Below are 19,209 nucleotides of genomic sequence, written 5' to 3'. Positions count from 1 at the left end.
AGCTGAGACAACCTCCCAGAGGATGACTCTTGATACTTCCTTGACTTACACATCCAGGACAGAACTAATATGGATCTCCCTTCCTCACCGCCCCACCACATGCACATAGAGACATTCAAAAAGTTACTAATGAGGCCAAGCTTGAGAAATTTCCAGATTACAGGAAAGAAGAGGGAACTGAAAGCTAGTGATAAGCTCAGGGGCTCCTGCCATGCGATTTGCAAATTTATAACCAGGACTGTAGAGTTTTATCAATCATCAGAGAGAAGATATGTGACTGCACAAGGTGGAGGAGCTAGAACTGAGCATCCCCTTAGACACACATGCACAAACATACTTGTCTAGGGCCTTGGAAAGATGTGAAGATGGGTCAAATACCTCAACCAAAGGAAGTGGCAAAGCTTGTGTGTGAAGTATAGGCTTGGGGCTTTGCCTCCTTGTTAGAGAATCCCACTATGCTCATGTGTGGATTCTGAGTGTATACTCTGCACACAAGTCTTTGTCTAGAAGAATTTAAAATAAATCCCTGTCACTTCTGGCAAAAACAAAGATTAAGACTACTTTATAGGGACACTTACAACCCCTGGACAGAATATGAGCTCATAGCCACATGAGGAAATAGTGTACCACAAAAAATGTTCACAATGACTGGAGACTTTTGAAAAAGGAATAGAAACCATAATGAAAACGGATACTATAAAAATGAGGATATGGAAAACTTAGAACTTTAAGAAGTGAAAAAATAGTCATTGAAATAAACTAAATAAACAGTTAAACTGCAGGTTAAACAGCTGAAGAAAACAGTAAACTGTAAGAGCTGAACAAATTACCTCAAAGAAAACTCAAAATTGCAGAACACTAAAAAGCAAAATCACAAAAGCAACTAGAGAGAAAAGACAGATTGCTTATAAAGGAAGAATAGTTAGATGAGTTCTCAGCAGCAACAGAAGGCAGAAGGGAATGGAATACCTTCCGGGTGCTGAGGTAAAGTACCACCTGAAGATTTTACATGTGTACCAACCAGATTAAAAGTTGCCTTCTATACAAGGAGAAACAGATCTGTGGAACCAAGCTATGGTTTTGATAGCCTTGTGGGCTGATTTGGAAGTCAGAGCCTAGCCCCTCCTGGGTTGGGGGCATTATACTAAAGCCCCACACACACACTACTAAGCTGGGACCCTGGAGTGTTGCACTTCTGAAGTAAGCACCGTCTGAAGAACCACAGGGCACTGAGTGGAGTCTGGAAAGAGTGGGAATGAGCCTAGGTTCCTGAGAGGTTGAAGCAAAAGGCTGACCTTGTGCTTTTGCAGCCAATTTAAAAGACTAGAAGTTAATGAAAACCCATCATCTCTGGACAAAGGCACTGTCATCCTAGATCTTGAGGAATCCTCACATATTTTTCAGGGACTTTCAGCAGCTTACTATCCATATAAGAAAACAAGACAAGAACCAGTGGAAATGGTAATTTTAGAGTATTTTTTTATATTTAAAAAAGTAAGACAATCATATATCTTCAGAAAAGAAACTAGGGGGGCCAGCCCGGTGGCTCAGGTGGTTAGAGCTCATGCTCCTAACTCCGAAGGCTGCCGGTTCGATACCCACATGGGCCAGTGGGCTCTCAACCACAAGGTTGCCAGTTCAACTCCTCGAGTCCCGCAAGAGATAGTGGGCTCCGCCCCCTGCAACTACGATTGAACACGGCACCTTGAGCTGAGCTGCCTCCCAGATGGCTCAGTTGGTTGGAGCGCATCCTCTCAACCACAAGGTTGCCGGTTCAACTCCCTCAAGGGATGGTGGGCTGTGCCCCCTGCAACTAGCAACGGCAACTGTACCTGGAGCTGAGCTGTGACCTCCACAACTAAGACTGAGAGAACAACAACTTGAAGCTGAACAGAACCTTCCACAACTGAGATTGAAAGGACAACAACTTGACTTGGAACAAAAAAAAAGGCCTGGAAGTACACACTGTTCCCCTTCCCCAGTAAAAATCTTTAAAAAGAAAAGAAACTAGGTTAATAGAACTTGTATAAATGAAATACAATAGTCAGTATTTTTAGCAGCAGGTAAGATACATGAGAAAAGGGCTGAAAGGAAGAAAAATAGTGGAAAATATTAAAGAGGTAAACACAGGATTCAGTGAGTAGGTTGGACCTATTTTTAATCAATCTCAGAAGACAGAATAGATGACAGATATTTGCCAAGAATTTTCCAGAACTGCTGTGGCACCATTGCACAGATTCAGGAAGCCCAAATTCCATGAAGGATAAATAAAAAATCTACCTCAATCATAATGAAATTGAAAAAAGAAAAGACAAATTTGAAAGCAGCCAGAGGAAAAAGATGACCTTAAATGGAGCAATAATGAGGTTTACTGTCAATGGTAAGTAACAATGAAAATCAACAGGTAATGTAATGTATTCTCAAACTGTCAGCATAGTATTGTGTCCCTACTGAAAATAATCCTCCAAGAATGAAAGCATACATCCTTAAGTTCAAGTGGCAAAAATTCTAAAGTATGTACTTTAGGCAGAAGGAAAGTGATTTCATTTGGAAAGGTCTGACATAAGCTAAACTGAGATAAACTTGTTTTTTTTCCTTCCCCTTCTTCCGCCCCCCCCCCCCCCCCCCCTCTGGTTCAAGCTGTTGTTTCTCAGTTTAGTTGTGTATGACACAGCTAGCTCCCTGGCCCATGCTGGTATTATGAGCCTTGCGCTCCCCCCACCCACCCCCCCGGCTGAGGCAGTCGGTTGGCAATTAGACGCTCACAGCAGGTCACGCTGGCCACCGGCTACTCACGCTGTCCACCGGCTGCTCCTGCCTACACACGGTAGCCCAGCTCCAGGGAGAGCCGCTGTTCACAATCTTAAGCTGTAGAGCGTGCAGCTCACTGGCCCTTGTGGGAATCAAACCAGCGACCGCGGTGTTAGGAGCATGGTGCTCCAACCACCTGAGCCACCGGGCTGGCCCGAGATTGATTTTATGCATGTATCTATTTTTAGAATTATAATCCTAATATAAGAGCATGTGACTTCCAAACTAGTATAAGGAAATGAAGATTGGAACTGTGTAATTTAATGTGTAGGGGAGGATTAGTGACTTGTGGGTTTATAAAAATTTCTTACATTGTTCTGGAAGAAGCTAGAAGTCAATCAATATTAAACATTAGATGGAGTCAAGTATGCATGAAAAATTTAAAGGTAACTTATTATGAAGCCATAGTAATTTAAATGGTATGATATTGTCACAGAGATAAACAGATCAGGGAATAGGACACAGAAACAGGGCACACCAAGGTAGACACTGGATAGAGAGCTGACTTGGAAGAAGACTAGGGGATGGAGGAGTTAACAGTAAACAAGGCTGGACCAGTGGCTTTCCATTTAGGTGAGGAGTAGCCAGAGGGTTCAAGATCTGAATGGCGAAAGTACAAAATGAAAACTTTAATAATGAAAATAGAGAGTTTTTTTTACCGTCAGCTTTTAAAGTAGAGAAATTAAAAATCATAAAAAGTTAAAGATTGATAGTAAACCACATTAAATTAAACATCTGAACAAGATTCCCAAATAACAAAAACCATAGAACAAGAAAAAAATGTTGATAATGCATAATAGTATCCAGGCGACAGACAACTGGGCAAAGAGTTCAACAGGCAGCTCTCAAAAGAAACCTTAACATCCAGTGGCTTGACTTCAGGCGATAACAAATTCAAAAGGCTGATTGGACAGGCTAGTGCCACCTTAGGCACAGGGGACCCTTGCTCGATCCCTCCCTTTTTCTTTCCCTCCCTCTCCCCTTATGATGCTGTTTGGAAAAATTTTCCAGCAGTTGTGTGGCTTAAAGAAACTCCCATGGCCATGTGACTCCAGATACTTCTGGGGCTGATTAGATCATGTTTCATAAAATGGATTATGCAAAAAATGGATTATGAACACATCAGGGTTGTTACCCTCAACAGGGCAGCATCTGAGAGGCTGCTGTACTGTAGGGCCATGGTGTGCTGCCATGGCCAGGAGACATGGCAGAAGGACTACAGCAACTCCCCAACTGGCCCTCTGGAAAAATACAAGATTAAGGCGGTTGATGCCACCGACTCTTGTGTCATGAGCATTAGATTTGATCACATGGAGGACCTACAGCATGTTGAAAAGCTAAAGCTATGCAAGTGTCATTATATCAAGGATGACTGTTTAGACAGACTTGGCGAAATTGAAACTTTACCCAAAAGCCTGTTGGAAGTAATTTCATGTGGGAATATCACAGACAAAGGCATCATTTGCATCACTTAAGAAACCTTAAGTATTTGTTAAGTGATCTTCCTCGAATAAGAGAAAAAGAAAACTTTATCCAAGCCTTTAAGACAGCACTGCCTTCTCTGGAACTGAAACTAGACTTAAAGTAAAATAAAATTCAGTAAGTATCTTATTTCAGTATCTTATCATTTGAATTGTTGATCCTAAATAGCACCAAATATTATTTAGTCATCAATAAAAGTATAAGGATATCACATTATGACATTTTAGAAATGAGAGTCATCATGTAGAAAATAAAGATTCAGATATGGGTCACTAAAGTTACTGAAATGTACAACACAGATATTCTTTATTGTATTTTAACAGTAATTTGTTATATTTTAAAGTTACTGAAGCATGTTACTACTATAAATGTACAATTATGGGGGTAAAAAGACCGACTAAATCAAGTTTTGGCTAGAATATAGGGAGTAGAATATTCTCAAGCTGGTGGTGGAAATGCATTAGTGTAGCCTTTTTAGAGAGACTACCATTTTGCTCTCCATTGTTAAGCATGTGCAGTCTAGCAATTCTGTGTACAGGTATATATCCTAGAGAAACAGGTGTGTAGCCTATGGAAACTTACCTCTGGGCACAAGAAGAGAAGTGTACTAAGAATGCTCATTTCAGCCTTGTGTATAATAACAAAAAAACTGCAAAATAACTCCGATGACCAAGGAATAAAGTGCAGTATATTAAGGCAATGGAATACTATATAGTGGTTAACTTTGGGAAAAGGAGAAAGCAAGTTGCAAAAAGATGTACAGGATCATACTATTTATGTAAGACAAATCTTCAGGAACTGTTTACTTCTGGGGAGGAAGGAAAGGGAATGCTATGAAGAAGGGTTAACTGTTTCTTTTTTTTAAATGACGTTAAAATGGCAGTGTTAGCATTTGTTACTTTAGAGTACTAGGTGTATTTTGAATGTAGAAAATAAAATATTTTAATTAAAATATTTAAAATTTTAAAAGATCACAGCCATAGAACTGTTCTTTCCTAAGTTTGAAGTTAAATTAATTTTGGAAACTTGCTAATAATAACCCCAACGTATTTGATTATTCTTTTTAATTCCTTACTTTGCCTTCCTTCTCTGTGTATCTGAGACCTAGTTACCCATTTTGTTCCACCCAAGAATTCTTACATAGTTCTCCTCATGGGATTCTATCCTAAAAAAGCAATCTGATACAGAAAAGGCTCTGTATGTTAATGTTTATTATTGAGTTATTTACAATTATGGAAAATTGGCGGCAATATTTTTGTAAAAAACAGGAATGAATTTGTTCACTGAGTTTATTTTCTGAGTTTGTTGAGCAACAATAAAGATAGGAGCTATTGCTGGGATGTATGTTGTGGTGTTTTGAAGGACAGAGAGGAGTGATAGAGAGTGTGGACTGATGGGTGGCACAAGGTTTCAGCTACATAAAACCCTACAATGTGGGTACCTAGAATAAGACATGAGCTAGTAAAGACAGTCTCTGGGAAGATGTCAAGTATTTGAGTTTTGCTTGTTTTGTTTGCTTTTGCTTATCCAAATTACATAGTAACGATGTTATTTCTCTAATGAAAGATATTTTCTTAAAAATGTCCAAGCCCAGATTAAAATTTTTCTTTTCTACTTTTTCTTTATAGGAGTAATTGTCTCTTTCTGCTTTACTTATATGACCACGTTCTTTATTTCCCCTCCACCTCGGTCCCCCTTTATGAGAAACAGCTCACTTTTTCCACTCTCAAGAGATACATATTCAGTGTGGAACAATGGACAACCAGAAAACCACAAAGGCAAACATCATCAGCAGTCCCTCTACTGGTTATCTACTATCGATAGAGATCCTGTTTTGCCAAATAGATGTACTTTGCTTATTATATTTGGAGCAGGCAGCATTTATTTCCCTACCCTGCTGAGAGGCAGGTAGAATAGTTCGATTTGAGTTTGTCTTTATTGCCCTTTATCCCTATATCTTTGCCATCATCACGTTCTTCTCATCCTGTTTGAGTGGCTATTTCCTTTTCCCAGTGGTTTGAGCACTCGTATGCCACGTGCAGACATTCACGACAGCCTCCTAACTCCATTCCTGCAATCAGGGCCAACCTCCACAGCTGATAGGACATGTCCTATTTTAGAAAAGGTCTTCGTAGAGTGAGTAGTGTGTGTATTGGTTGGAGTTGCCTGGGAATGGAGTGGGCTGCCAAGATCAGGCTCCGTGCTACCAGAGTTGTGGCCGAGAGTCTAGTCGACCACATTGTCATGTACTGCTGATTGTGGAGGCCACACGCCTCAGAGGAAAAGGCTGAGGCCCTCATAGGAGCAACCCTTGGGCTCCTGGGAATTATTGTTAGACAGAAAGTTGAGGTGTGCTGTCTGCCCGGGACTAATACTGGTTACCACGGTAGCCCCTTCCAACATGCCATCCATTCACCTGGGATATTTTTGGCTCATCTGTGAGTGAGAGCTCAGCCTGTGTCGTCATGTTTCTTTATTGAAGCTTCTCTAGGGGGTTTTAGTGCTGCCATTTCCAGCCTTCTAGGTAGTATTTAAGTCCTGGCTCTGCTCCTGTTTTGCCACTGTGGCATTTGAGCCTGTTCCCAAGAATAAACTAGCTGTCTGGAATTGCATATTATGATTTAGGACTCCTTCTGAAGAACATATTGGGAGGTATTGTGTTTAGAATATCATAAACTTTGTTTACCTTGGAAAGATCCCATAATACTGTCCTGTCCTACTTTTTTGCCTTTGTGCATATTTACTTACTCTAACCAAGCATCATACCCTCATTTTATGTAATGAGGCTCATCCTACCTCAACTGGGAGCTTAGTCTGTGGCCTGGGTGCAGTTGACATGTTCCCCAAGTGTTTTGAATAATAAGGAGACAGGACTGACTACCTGAGAGGCCTTCACAGAAGAACTCGACTGTCCTGCAAAATCTGGTTCTGGATATAAAACTCTAGTGGCCCAGTCCCTACTCCATTTTGGTCCAAACCCTGGGCTTTTGGGAGAATTGGCTGGTGTTTTGGACATAAAGTTGGAATTTATTTAGGTTATGAGACTGGTCCAAGTTCTCATATTCTGAAGCTAAGTGGTTTTCCTGAAAACAGACAGTAGATCCATCAGTTGAAGACTCCTGTCAGCTGGAAATAACTGCATGCTCTTTCAGGCACTCTCTTAAACCAGGTGCCTTGCTTGGGGGTGTGGGACATTCCTCAGAACACTAGTCATCTCTCCAGGCTGACCAGGGTGGCCTTGTTGGGGACCCGGGGCAGTGAGGAAATCCAGCCTGGCATGGCAAAGACTGGTGTGAAGTTCTTTGAGCTGGTCACTAGTATCTGGTGTTCTTCTGATTAAAAGCTGACTTTCATCTATGCTCTACAATGTTCTCTGTCTTTTCCTTTATCTCTCTCTCAGGACTTTTTCTTTGTTTTTTAATTGAGGTATACTATAAATAAAACACTGATTTTTTTTTTTTTTAAGTAAACTAAAAACTTTTTTAGGTGAAATGCTTAGGTTTATATATACAATTCAGTGAGTAATCACACCCAGAAAGTTCCCAGAGTACATAAATGTTAAGTTTATAGTGTAAATTTTACATAAATATCTACCATTGTGACCACCACATGGGTCAAATTAAATTAAAAAAATTTTCTAGCACCCCCAAGTTCAAACTCATGTCACCCCTCATAGACACACACACTCACTCATGCGTTATTGTCAGGGCTGTTTTGTATATAGTGGTGTTGAAATCTGTTTCCTGAATTCTGAATTCTCTTGTCTCTGGTGGCCCTGTAATCATCCCTTTTCCTCCGGCATCCTGCCACTCCTGGTCCTCTGACCCCAAGGAATAAATGTTTTGTCTGTCTCTCACAGATCTGGGACACTGCAGGACAGGAACGATTCCAGTCTCTTGGTGTAGCCTTCTACAGAGGCGCAGACTGCTGCGTTCTGGTATTTGACGTGACTGCCCCCAACACGTTCAAAACCCTTGATAGTTGGAGAGATGAGTTTCTCATCCAGGCCAGTCCTCGGGATCCTGAAAACTTTCCCTTCGTGGTGTTAGGAAACAAGATTGACCTTGAAAACAGACAAGTAAGTGCTAAAAGATGGTGGGAATCATGAATGTGGAGGCTTATGAACCTAACCTCGTGTAGGGTATAGCTATTGAATCATAGTAACGGCCTTGTTTTTAAAAGTGACAGCTAAGTTTGGAATGACAAGTGCTGTTTTTAGCTTTGATTAGTATAAAGCCACATGCCTCAAGGACCAATACCCAGTATGTCTTGTGCCCCCATGGTGGGGGAAGGGGAAGGGATAACTAACAAGTTACCTGCCCGGCCTTTGGAGTGGGGCTTTGGTCTCTAACCTGGTAAAGGCATACCAGCTTGGCTTCCACTGTGGCAAAACAGGGACAGTGAAATCTGCAGTGGTGTTCCCTTGGAAGTCATGCCAGCAAAGCAACAAGTCTGCTCCGTGGAGCTGCCTGTACTGGTCACTCCTCTTGGCCCATCCCAGTGAAATAATTTGACTTGAGGAGATGTGGTATTCTGCATTTGATCTTTTGGATTTAAAGGCAGAATTGAATTCAAAACTTGGCTCATGCACTCTTAATTTGGGAATATTGTTTAGAATCTGAGTCTTCACTAATATAACAAGAACACTCTGGGATCAGATAACAGTGCACGTGAAAGCCCTGGCATCCGGGAGGAGCTTGGGAAATGGTGACTTTCTAGTGGTCCCATTGCTATTTTTTTCTCCTACTAGAGACACCTGTTTCTAAGGTGCCGCGTAAATTTGAAGGGTTCTGTGCTGAGCCCGGAATAGCTCTAGAAGGTGCATGTGGGAGTGTGAACGACCTTCAGGCCAGCTGCCTTTGAGGACCAGTGCCCAGGAGATCTGGTTTAAATCCCCATGCTGCCCCCAGCTGGATGTCACTTTGGGCCATTGCCCTTGCCCTCTGATCTTGAGTTGCCTTTCTACACTTGAAAAGAAGGGATTAGATTTTGTTGTTCTCAAGTACTCTCCCAATGCCTCAAGGACCCGCCTGGATCTTCATGGGTGCAGAAGATTGCTTTGAGCTTTGAGTAAAATTGTTCTGGTTTACTCTCAAAAAGCATTCCTCTAGGGAACACAGACTCTCTCTTTTTCTCCCTTTCCTAAAGGACTGAAAATGGGCTGAGGTGGGGTAAGGAATTAGGATATGAGAGGCAAGGGTGGTGTGAAGAGCTGCAGAATTCTATAGCACTTGGGTGTGTGGCACAGGTGATGTAAAATGAGCAGTAGTGGGGAAGGAACTGCAATCCTTAAGATCAAGCTGTCAAGCATTTCCTATGCTGGGACCTCTGAAATCTCAGCAGAGACGATTCGTCTCTTTCTGGGTGGGCTTCTATTCCCTTCACAAGCTGCTTTTATGTATTAGCTACGAGTCTAAAGCTGTGGTATGTAGACAGAGAATGGGCTTTGGGTTTGATTCCTAGCTATATTATACGTAACTAGCAGGGTGACCTTGGACAGGTCTGTAGGTCACTGTCCCTCCCCGCCCACCTTCCTGAAATCTGCTAACTCAACTGTAGACTAGGGACAATGATCCTTTCTGGGAAGTGTTGAGTCAGTGCAAGCTGCTTCTATTATGAGCACACATGCACCCTGCTTCCTCTTGCAGGTGGCCACGAAGCGAGCACAGGCCTGGTGCTACAGCAAAAACAACATTCCCTACTTCGAGACCAGTGCCAAGGAGGCCATCAATGTGGAGCAGGCGTTCCAGACAATTGCACGGAATGCACTTAAACAGGTGGGTCTCTAGCAGCTGTCTGGCTCCCTCTGGTGATTGACCATTGACCCAGCCTCTGCCTGGCTTACTTGTTCTTAATCTTGTTTCTTAGCTGACTCTTTTCTTTGTAGCCAGAAAATCTTGTATGTTTATCTGGGAAGATAATTACACATTCTGCTAAAGCTTCTAAAAATTCTACTTGTTTGTGAATAACCTACACGAAGCAGGGGCAGTGACGACTTTAGCTGAGGCTACCCTTGTTTGACTGGGCATGTTCTTACTCTCTTGGCATGCTATTAGGAGATCAGGATACTAGGAGGCCCCTGGTCACATTGCTCCTGTTTATGGAGGGGATAAACTCAAATTCGAATCCTAGTTCTGCTAGCCATCATTAGATCTAGTTTTTTTAATCATATATGAGCTGTTCAAAAAGATAACCAATTGTTTACAGATAAGGATGCCCTTATCTGTAAAATGAGAATACTGACTTTGCACAGTGGTTGTGCAGATTAAATGAGATACTTGTTTTCATAAATGGCTATATTTGACCACCAGAAATGTTAACTAGAAGCTCAGGAATTATATTCCTTGAATAAAATTTTCCTGTATTCTTTCTTGTGTTGTTTACTCAACTGTTCACAGAAAAAAAGGTACTTGTTGACATGGGGAGTTGGAGGTTATTTTTGATTTAGCAGTTCTGTTAGGGCCAGTGAGTTAAGGTAAGTCATGAGGCATTATCAGTGGTCTGTGGTAGTCAGATACAGGAATGGATGTCAGAGGTGAGATGCACTTCAGGGATGCAGAGAACATTTGTGGGGGCACATAGAGGTTGTAAAGGGCCAGGTGGGTTCTCTTCGCTCCAAATAACAGTGTCTATATAGAAGGCAGCAGTTCTCAGCAGGGCAGGGCATCTGGACCTGTGGGCAAGGAGATATTTGGAATGGGTTGTTCCAAGGGCTGGGGGCTGCACTGAGTGTTCCATAATGAAAAGGGACAGCCCTACCCAGTGAAGAATTGGTCCACCCAGAATGCCAGGAGAGCCCCCGCTGAAAAACACTGATACAGTGGGAAGGAACTGACAAGGATTCAGATGTAAGACCTTTTGCCTCCCTCTTTCCCCCTACCTTTAACCCACCCTCTCACCTAGATTAATAACCTAGTTTTTCCTAATGTTCACATAATTGCATGCAAATCTAAATACATATGGGGAGTTGTTTTCCAGCAATTCCCTGCCATCACTGTTGGAGTTTTTCTTTCCAAATATTGCTGTCCCTATTGCCTTATTATAATGCTTTTATTTCTACAAGCTAGCCTCCCAGGAGTAAGATTGTTAGATTGAAAGATACGTGTATTTTTTTTTCCCAAAGAAGGAATTTTTTTTTTTTAAGATTTTTGAAAAGTATGTGTATTTTTAAGAGATAGTGCCAGATCGTTTTCCGCAAGGGCAGTAACACTTCAGTTCCCACCAGCAATGCAGGTCTTTTTTTCTCTTACCTCCCTAACAGTAAGTGGTAGGCATCATCTGTAACTCCGCTGACACTGCCACTCTTTGGGTTTTCTCTACTGCAGATAACCAGTATATAAGCATTTGCCTGGGCACCTGTCAGTTCTCATGAGCTTTTTGTTAATGGAAATTAACTTCACCTGTATTGCAAGTGATTTTTCCAACTCTGCTGTCTGGATGGATGGATGGATAGATAGGTAGATTAGATTAGATGGATTAGATTAGATTAGATAGATAGATTAGATGGATTAGATTAGATAGATAGATGATAGATAGATAGATAGATAGATAGATAGATAGATAGATAGATAGACAGATAGATAGACAGATAGATATAGATAGATTAGATAGATATTCTTTGGCTGTAGGAAAAAAGTAATTTTTTAGTCGGGTATGTCATTTTCAATTTCTGGGTTTCCTGTGTCTAGATTACATGTTGTCTAATTCAACTGGAATTTACTTTGGCTTATGGCCCGAAATAGGGACTCATCTTTTTTGTTCAAAAGGATAACCAATTGTTTCAGATATTAGCTAGTTGTTAAATAAACCATTTGCCCCACTGGGTTGAAACATTACCTTTGTTATAGTAAATGTTTGTGTGTATTGGGATCTATGTCTGGTCTCCCCAATCTGTTCTGGCGACTTACGAATGCCCTACCTGGACCATCTTGATTTTACTGCCTTTATCGTATGATCTGACTTCTGATAAGGCAAATCTCCCTCTCCCCTCACTAGTCCTGTTCATATATATAAATATTTTTTTTCTTCTTTTTTTAATTGGCTATTTTTTAATTGGTGCATTTTCCATTTAGACTTAAGACCTAGAGATTTTATTTTAGTCCCACCTTATTTCTTCCTCACCCTCCCCTAAAATAAAACTTTGAGATTCTGATTGGAATTGCATTATACTTATTGTATTACTATCCTCTGGGTGCCATAAAATACCACAGATGGGGGTGGCTTAAACACAGAAGTTTATTTTCTCTCTGTTCTAGAGGCGAGAAGTCCATAATCAGGGTGCCAGCAAATTCATTTTTCCTTCCTCACTTGTATACTGCTGCCTTCTTCCTGTGTCCTCACGTGGGCTTTCCTCTGGGGGAACGTGCAGAGGTGGGGAAAGAGGAGAGAAAGAGAAAACCTGCTAGCTCTGTAGTCTTAAAAGGACATACTAATGCTATCAAATCAGGGCCCAACCCTTATGACCTCATTTTAACCTTAATTACTTTCTTAATCCAAATACGAATCACACTAGGAGTTGGAATTTCAATATACGAATTTTGGAGGGATACATTCAGTCCATAATAGCTATTATTTTAGGTCTTCCGTTACGTCATTCAGTAAGATTTTATAATTTTTCAGATTCTTTGCCTTTCTTATTAAATGTATTCCTAGGTGCTGGTGGGAATGTAAAACGGTGTAGCCACTTTGGAAAACAGGCAGTTCCTCATAAAGTTAAACATAAGAGTTACCGTAAGACCCAACAATTTTTCTAAGTATATACCCAAGAGAAATGAAAATATGTTTACACAAAACTTTTATATGAATGTTCATAACATTCATAATAGCCAAGAAGTAGAAACAACCCAAACAAACATCCATCAAATGAAATGTCCAAAATAGGCAAATCTATTAAAATAGGCAAATGTCCAAAATAGGCAAAACAGAGAATAGGTAAGTGATTACTAAAGGACTGGGGAAGCTAATTTTTTTAAGTATGTATTCCTAGAGGTTTTTACCCTTTAAAAAAAATAATTTTTTTCAATTAGAGTTGACTTTCAGTATTATTTTATATTAGTTTCAGGTGTGCAGCATATTGGTTTGGACATTTATATAATTTATGCAGTGATCCCCCCAATTAGTCAAGTACCCACATGGTACTATACATAGTTGCAGCATTATTAACTATAGTCCCTATGCTATACTTTACATCCCCATGACTATTTTATAACTTCCAATTTGTATTTCTTAATCCCTCCACCTTTTTCACCCAGCTCCCCTACCCCTCTCCCCTCTGGCAACCATCACAGTGTTTCTGTATCTGTATGAGTCAGTTTCTGTTTTGTTCTTTTATTTTGTTTTTTAGATTCTACATAAAAGTGAGATCACATGGATTTGTCTGTCTGATTTATTTCACTTAGCATAATACCCTCTTAAGTCCATCCATGCTTTCACAGAGGTCTTCACTTTTATATATACCTATTGTGAATGGAATAATTTCTCCTAGAGGACTTTTTTTTCAGTTTCATGTGTACAAAACACTGTAATAGTTAGACATTTATCATTTATACCCCTCACAAAGTGATAACCCCTCTCCCCCAATCTTCTACCCCTCTGATATCGCATACAGCCGTGACATTTCTACTGTCTCTATTCCTTATGCTGTGCTCCACTTCTTGTGAATATATATGTATACACATACATAATACATATACATATATATACACACACATATATCTATATATATATATATACATAGAGAGAGAGATATTTATATATATATATATATATATATATATATATATATATATATATATATATATATAAAATTGTAGTTGACATTCATTATTATTCAGCTTCAGCTTCAGGTGTACAGAGCAATGATCAGGCATCTGCAGCATCCCTGAACTGGTCTCCCCAATTCCTAGAGAACTTTTAATTAATAGAAACATTCCCTGCTTTATCTCCAAATCTTAGAACAGTTCCTGGCACATGGGTACTCAGTGTTTAAATGACAAATTATTTTCCTACACCAGGAAGTAGAAACCTCCTCACTGGGAAAATGTTAATTCAGCAAAAGTCCCACTAAACTGACCACAGTCCATCTCCTGTGATCTCTCACCACAGATGATGATAAAATTCATCCACAACTGGTTTGCAGTATTTGAAGACAAAACTCTCCTAAACCTTTGGATGAAAAAGAAAATAGACCCTAAATCCAGAAAAATTAGTGGCATATAGGAAAATTGAGGACTGTTTTGGGACTGAGAGACAGCTAGCACTCATTTTCAGCACACTGTTTGCCTTGTGGAAATGCTAAGAGTTGCCAAAAATCCAGCCATGTAAAGTATAACTTCTTTTTAAGTGTTGGTGACTATATGGACCATACTGAAAGCATCTGTGAGGTGGCTATGGTCCTCAGGCCACCAGATTGTGGTCTGATTTATTTATTTACTTATTTCTTATTGATTGGTTGATTGATTGGAGAATATTGGGGAACAGTGTGTTTTTCCAGGACCCATCAGCTCCAAGTCAAGTTTTTGTTTTCAACCTAGTTGTGGAGGGCGCAGCTCAGCTCCAAGTCAAGCTGTTGTTTTCCATCTAGTTGCGAAGGATGCAGCCCACTGGCCCATGGGGGAATCGAACCAGCAACCGTGGTGTTGAGCACTGAGCTCTAACCAACTGAGCCAACCAGCTGCCCCTGCGATCTGATTTAGAGAATGAATCAGCTTCTGTCCTGACTGCTCAGTGTCAATTGCTACTATTCCTGCTTAACTTCTCTCTTCACACTGTCCTGGAATTATTACAAAACCTGTCTTCTTCTTGCTTGGTCTTTGAGGGTTGAGTGCCTTCTGCAAGAGCCCTTCCTTCACTGCTAGGTCTGTCCCTGCTCCCTACCCATTGTGCCCAGGTGGAAGTGCCCTTCTAAGGGCCAGACCTGAACATAGGAATTCCCCTGTGCCCTGAGTGACAAACCTTTCTTTCTCTCTCCCTGCCCAGGAAACAGAGGTGGAGCTGTACAATGAATTTCCTGAACCGATCAAACTGGATAAGAATGACCGGGCCAAGGCCTCAGCAGAAAGCTGCAGTTGCTGAATGAGCAGTGAGAGCAGAGCACAGAGTCCTTCACAAACCAAGAACACACTTAGGCCTTCCAACACAGACCCCCTCTCCTCTTCTGAAAAAAACATAATGTGATTTCTCTGGATCCAGTTGCCAAAAGAAATCCCACCAAATACACTCACTCACCCCCCCACCCATACCACACACACACACCCCTACACCTACACACCTGACACAAGCCCAGGCAGACTCCAGCCCAGGCCTGGGATGGCCCCATCATGGTCTCCCCACCCACCACATCAGCCGTTGTATGGCCGCAGGATGGGCCAGCTGTAGACATCATTCTGACGTAGAGTTGGCATCCGAAGCTTATTCTTTTTATCCACCAGGGAGAGAGAACTGTTTACAGTTAATCTGTGTCTAATTAGTTATCTGATTTTTTTTTAACGGTCTTGTGGTCTTTTTACCCCATCCCCACCCCCCCTCCTGTGAAGGCTACCACTTGGGAAGGCTGGTGCCCCATGCTTCATTACAGGCTCACACCCAGTCTGATCAAGCTGAGTTTTGTATGTATCTGTTAATGCTTGTTACTTTTAACTAATCAGATCTTTTTACAGTATCCATTTATTATGTAATGCTTCTTAGAAAAGAATCTTATAGTACATGTTAATATATGCAACCAATTAAAAATGTGTAAATTAGTGTAAGAAGTTCTTGGATTATGTGTTTAAGTCCTGTAATGCAGGAGTGTAAGATGGAGGGTTGAACCCTGTCTGGATTGCAGTGTTAGCAACTCAGAATTCAGAAATCCAGCTAGAGGCAGTATTCTGTACAGTAGACACAAGAATTATGTACGCCTTTTATCAAAGACTTAAGAGCCAAAAAGCCTTTCATCTCTCCAGGGGGAAAACTGTCTAGTTTCCTTCTGTATCTAAATTTTCCAAAAGGTTGATTTGCATAATACAGTGGTGTGTGCAGTAGATAAATGGCTGTTAAAATTCTCATTCCCCACCCCCTTTTTTTTCCTGCTCCACACTTTGAAACTCCCCTATTAGATCAGCATCCTACTTATAAGAGGAAAAGGAATATCCTAACAGATCTGTCTAGTGATTTTACCTTTGTTATAGAAGGCACTCCTTTCAGGGTTGTGGTATCCTTAGGTTAGCAAACCTTCTCCTTTTCTCCACTGACTCCCCAATATTGCCCATTATTAATTAACCTGTTTCTTTGGTGTGGAATCCTGGAAGTTCTGCCCCCTCTCTAGGATCTTCTCCTGCACTATAGCTTGCTTAACAGAGCACTTCCCCCTTTTCCAAAGGTCTACATTCTAGAGTGTAGGCCAAGTTCTTCTGTAAAGAATGAACGTGATGCCAATAAAATGTAACGAGAGCAAAGATCGTCTGCCTTTGCCCTGTCGTTTTTCCTTCTTCCATACCACTAGCTCAGTAGACACCATGTTAGCTAATCATAACCATGCTTTACCAAGCAAAACAGCCCTCCGTAACTGGGCATGTGGTGGTGCTTTGAGGCAGAAAGCCTCAAATCCAGCCCTGCGTTACCTATTCCTAGTTTGTTTTCTGTTTTTTGTTTTTAATCACAGTATTGATGGGGACCCTGAGTGGAGAACACATTGGCCCTTTAGAGGAGCAACCACAAATTGCTGGTGACCTATGGACCACCCACAGCCTATGAGTGTAACTTAGCCTTTGTGTTGGTTTTTTTGTTTGTTTGTTTGTTTGTTTTTTAATTGGTCTAGTTGCTGGTACTCAGATATTACATAGTTCTGGATCTCTGATTTTTCACAGGAGAGGAAGATTTGGCAGCAGGGGCCCTTTATTCCAGCATATTTAACCCACCAACTGGAACTGAATAGATGCCACCTAGAACCAATTTTAGGAAACAGTGTTTCAGTCAGTGTGTTAGGTATAGGTTTTGCAGAAGTGCCCTGTTGACTTAGTTCTTCAATTCTACTTTGCCATGCTTTTCTACATTTCCACTTCTAAGGCTCCTCAGTTTGTTTCTTTTCTTGTGCCTGCTCTTGGCTCATACTTCATGCATTAAAAAATAGCATTCTTAGACACTCATGACTACAGTTCTACCATGGCTAGTGGTGTATGGTTTTAATCTTCTCTGGTCCCATTTCCTGAGCTGGGTCTAATTGGTATTGTGTTTGGCTTCTAGAGAAGCAGAGTCCTCAGTGACTGAGGGGCCCAGTGACTGAGCCATGGTTTATGGACCCTGTGTGATGTTCACCTCTACAAACCAGGCTACTATTCCTCTCTGATCATGTTTCTCTGGTCCTAACCTTGACCACGACATGGAAATGGACCTTCACCTCTTGATCTCAACCATCATCCTAAAACTGATGATCTTCCTGACGTTAACCTGTATCTTGAGATAAGCTTGAATGTTACCTTATAAGTGGCCCTGATCCCAGTCATAGCTCACCCTAATTTTAAACTTGATCTTAAACTGACCTTGACTCTGATCCTAAACATAGCCACCTTGAAATGACCTTAAATCTGACCTTAACCATAATTCTGACTTTGAAGTTAACATTGAACTCTACTTTGACAAACTTACTCTGCAACCTGAGACTAACCAGTCTAATATCCCATCAGCCCAGGGTCTGGCTGATCTTGATTTCATTGTATATACGTAAATTGTATACATACACACTATGTTCATCTAAGTTTGGTTTATCCACGGTAAGAAATAATGGCTCGAACTGAACTCTGCACTAATATAATATCTTTTTCCACATTATTCTTAGATTCAACATAAGCATGAGCTTTTGAGAGAAACAAGTCCATTTGCTTCAACAAGCAGTAAGGATTTTTTTTCAGTAATACTCAGGTTAATTTGAATTTGCCTTACCTCCCAGTAAGAATGTGAATTGAGATGAATGTGTGTTGTGTTAACATTCATCTCAGTTTGCTCTAACGATAAGTTACTTTTGAGAAGAATGAAAATGAATTTGTTGCACTAGTCCAAATTCATTTCAGTAGTACTCCTTAGTTTCATCCCTACTCTGTCTCACACTATGAATGTGAAATACAATACTGTGCTTACTTTCATCTCACATTACTCTAACAAGCTATGAGGAATCCAGGACCGAGTTTGTTGCACTAACAGGAAGAGGTCTTAATCCAAACTCCTATTCAGATTGATCCTAATTTTTCTTACCTCTCAGTAAGAATATGTCTTTGAGATTAATGTGTTGTGTTATTCATGTTTATGTTACTTAACACTAACCAGCTGTAAGATTTTACCTTTGAGAAGAATGTCTGAGACTGAGCTTGTTTGCATTAATACTGAAGCTTTCCAATAGCACTAATTAGATTCATGCTAATTTACCCTACTCACAGTAAGAATGCTATAGAGATGAATGTATGTAGCACTGCTTATGGCCATTTCAGTGTACACTAACATGCAATTAGGAATTACATTAATTGAATGATTGAGACTGAGCTTACCACTAATTAGACTCATCTTAATCGCTTCAAACTCGCAATAAGATCTTGCTGTTGAGGTGAATGTATCTTGCTGAGTTTATGTTTATCTCATTTCACTAATCGTAACCCAGACCCTGATGCTCAGCCAGATACACTCTAAAGACCCATGATTTTGCCCCCAATCTGACCTTGCATGTGGAACTTTACTTTGATGATCAACTTCTTAACTTCATCATGATCCTGAAGGTCTTCCTGGACTTCACATTGACCTTGACACCTCCTGGCCTTGAAATGACCTTAAAACTCATTCTGACCTTGTCTGACTTTGAACTTGATACTGAAATGACCTTCATCCTGATTCTGACCATGTCTCACCCTAATTTTAAGTTGACCTTGTACTTTACCTCAAACTGGACCTTTA

At 40.7% G+C, this 19,209-nt stretch overlaps 1 protein-coding gene and 1 pseudogene across 2 annotated transcripts in view; both read left to right on the top strand.

The window, feature by feature from the left end:
* The window catches only part of RAB7A (RAB7A, member RAS oncogene family), a 100,265-nt gene extending 83,535 nt beyond the window's left edge, over window positions 1-16,730 (top strand). For both annotated transcript variants that reach the window (XM_019717190.3, XM_074340486.2), the window contains 3 exons: window positions 8,153-8,371; window positions 9,942-10,070; window positions 15,271-16,730. In XM_019717190.3, the coding sequence (XP_019572749.1) occupies window positions 8,153-8,371; window positions 9,942-10,070; window positions 15,271-15,366 (444 nt within the window). In that variant the 3' untranslated portion in view covers window positions 15,367-16,730. The remainder of the gene's footprint in view (window positions 1-8,152; window positions 8,372-9,941; window positions 10,071-15,270) is intronic.
* On the top strand, window positions 651-6,908 carry LOC109437768 (ATP synthase subunit s, mitochondrial pseudogene; annotated as a pseudogene).
* Window positions 16,731-19,209: the final 2,479 nt, after the last annotated feature.

Source organism: Rhinolophus sinicus, chromosome 4 (assembly GCF_057876585.1).
Source record: "Rhinolophus sinicus isolate RSI-liver-muscle chromosome 4, RSI-T2T, whole genome shotgun sequence".
Lineage (NCBI taxonomy): Eukaryota > Metazoa > Chordata > Mammalia > Chiroptera > Rhinolophidae > Rhinolophus > Rhinolophus sinicus.
The sequence above is the reverse complement of the archived record's forward strand: the minus strand, read 5'-3'. Positions and strand labels throughout refer to the sequence as shown.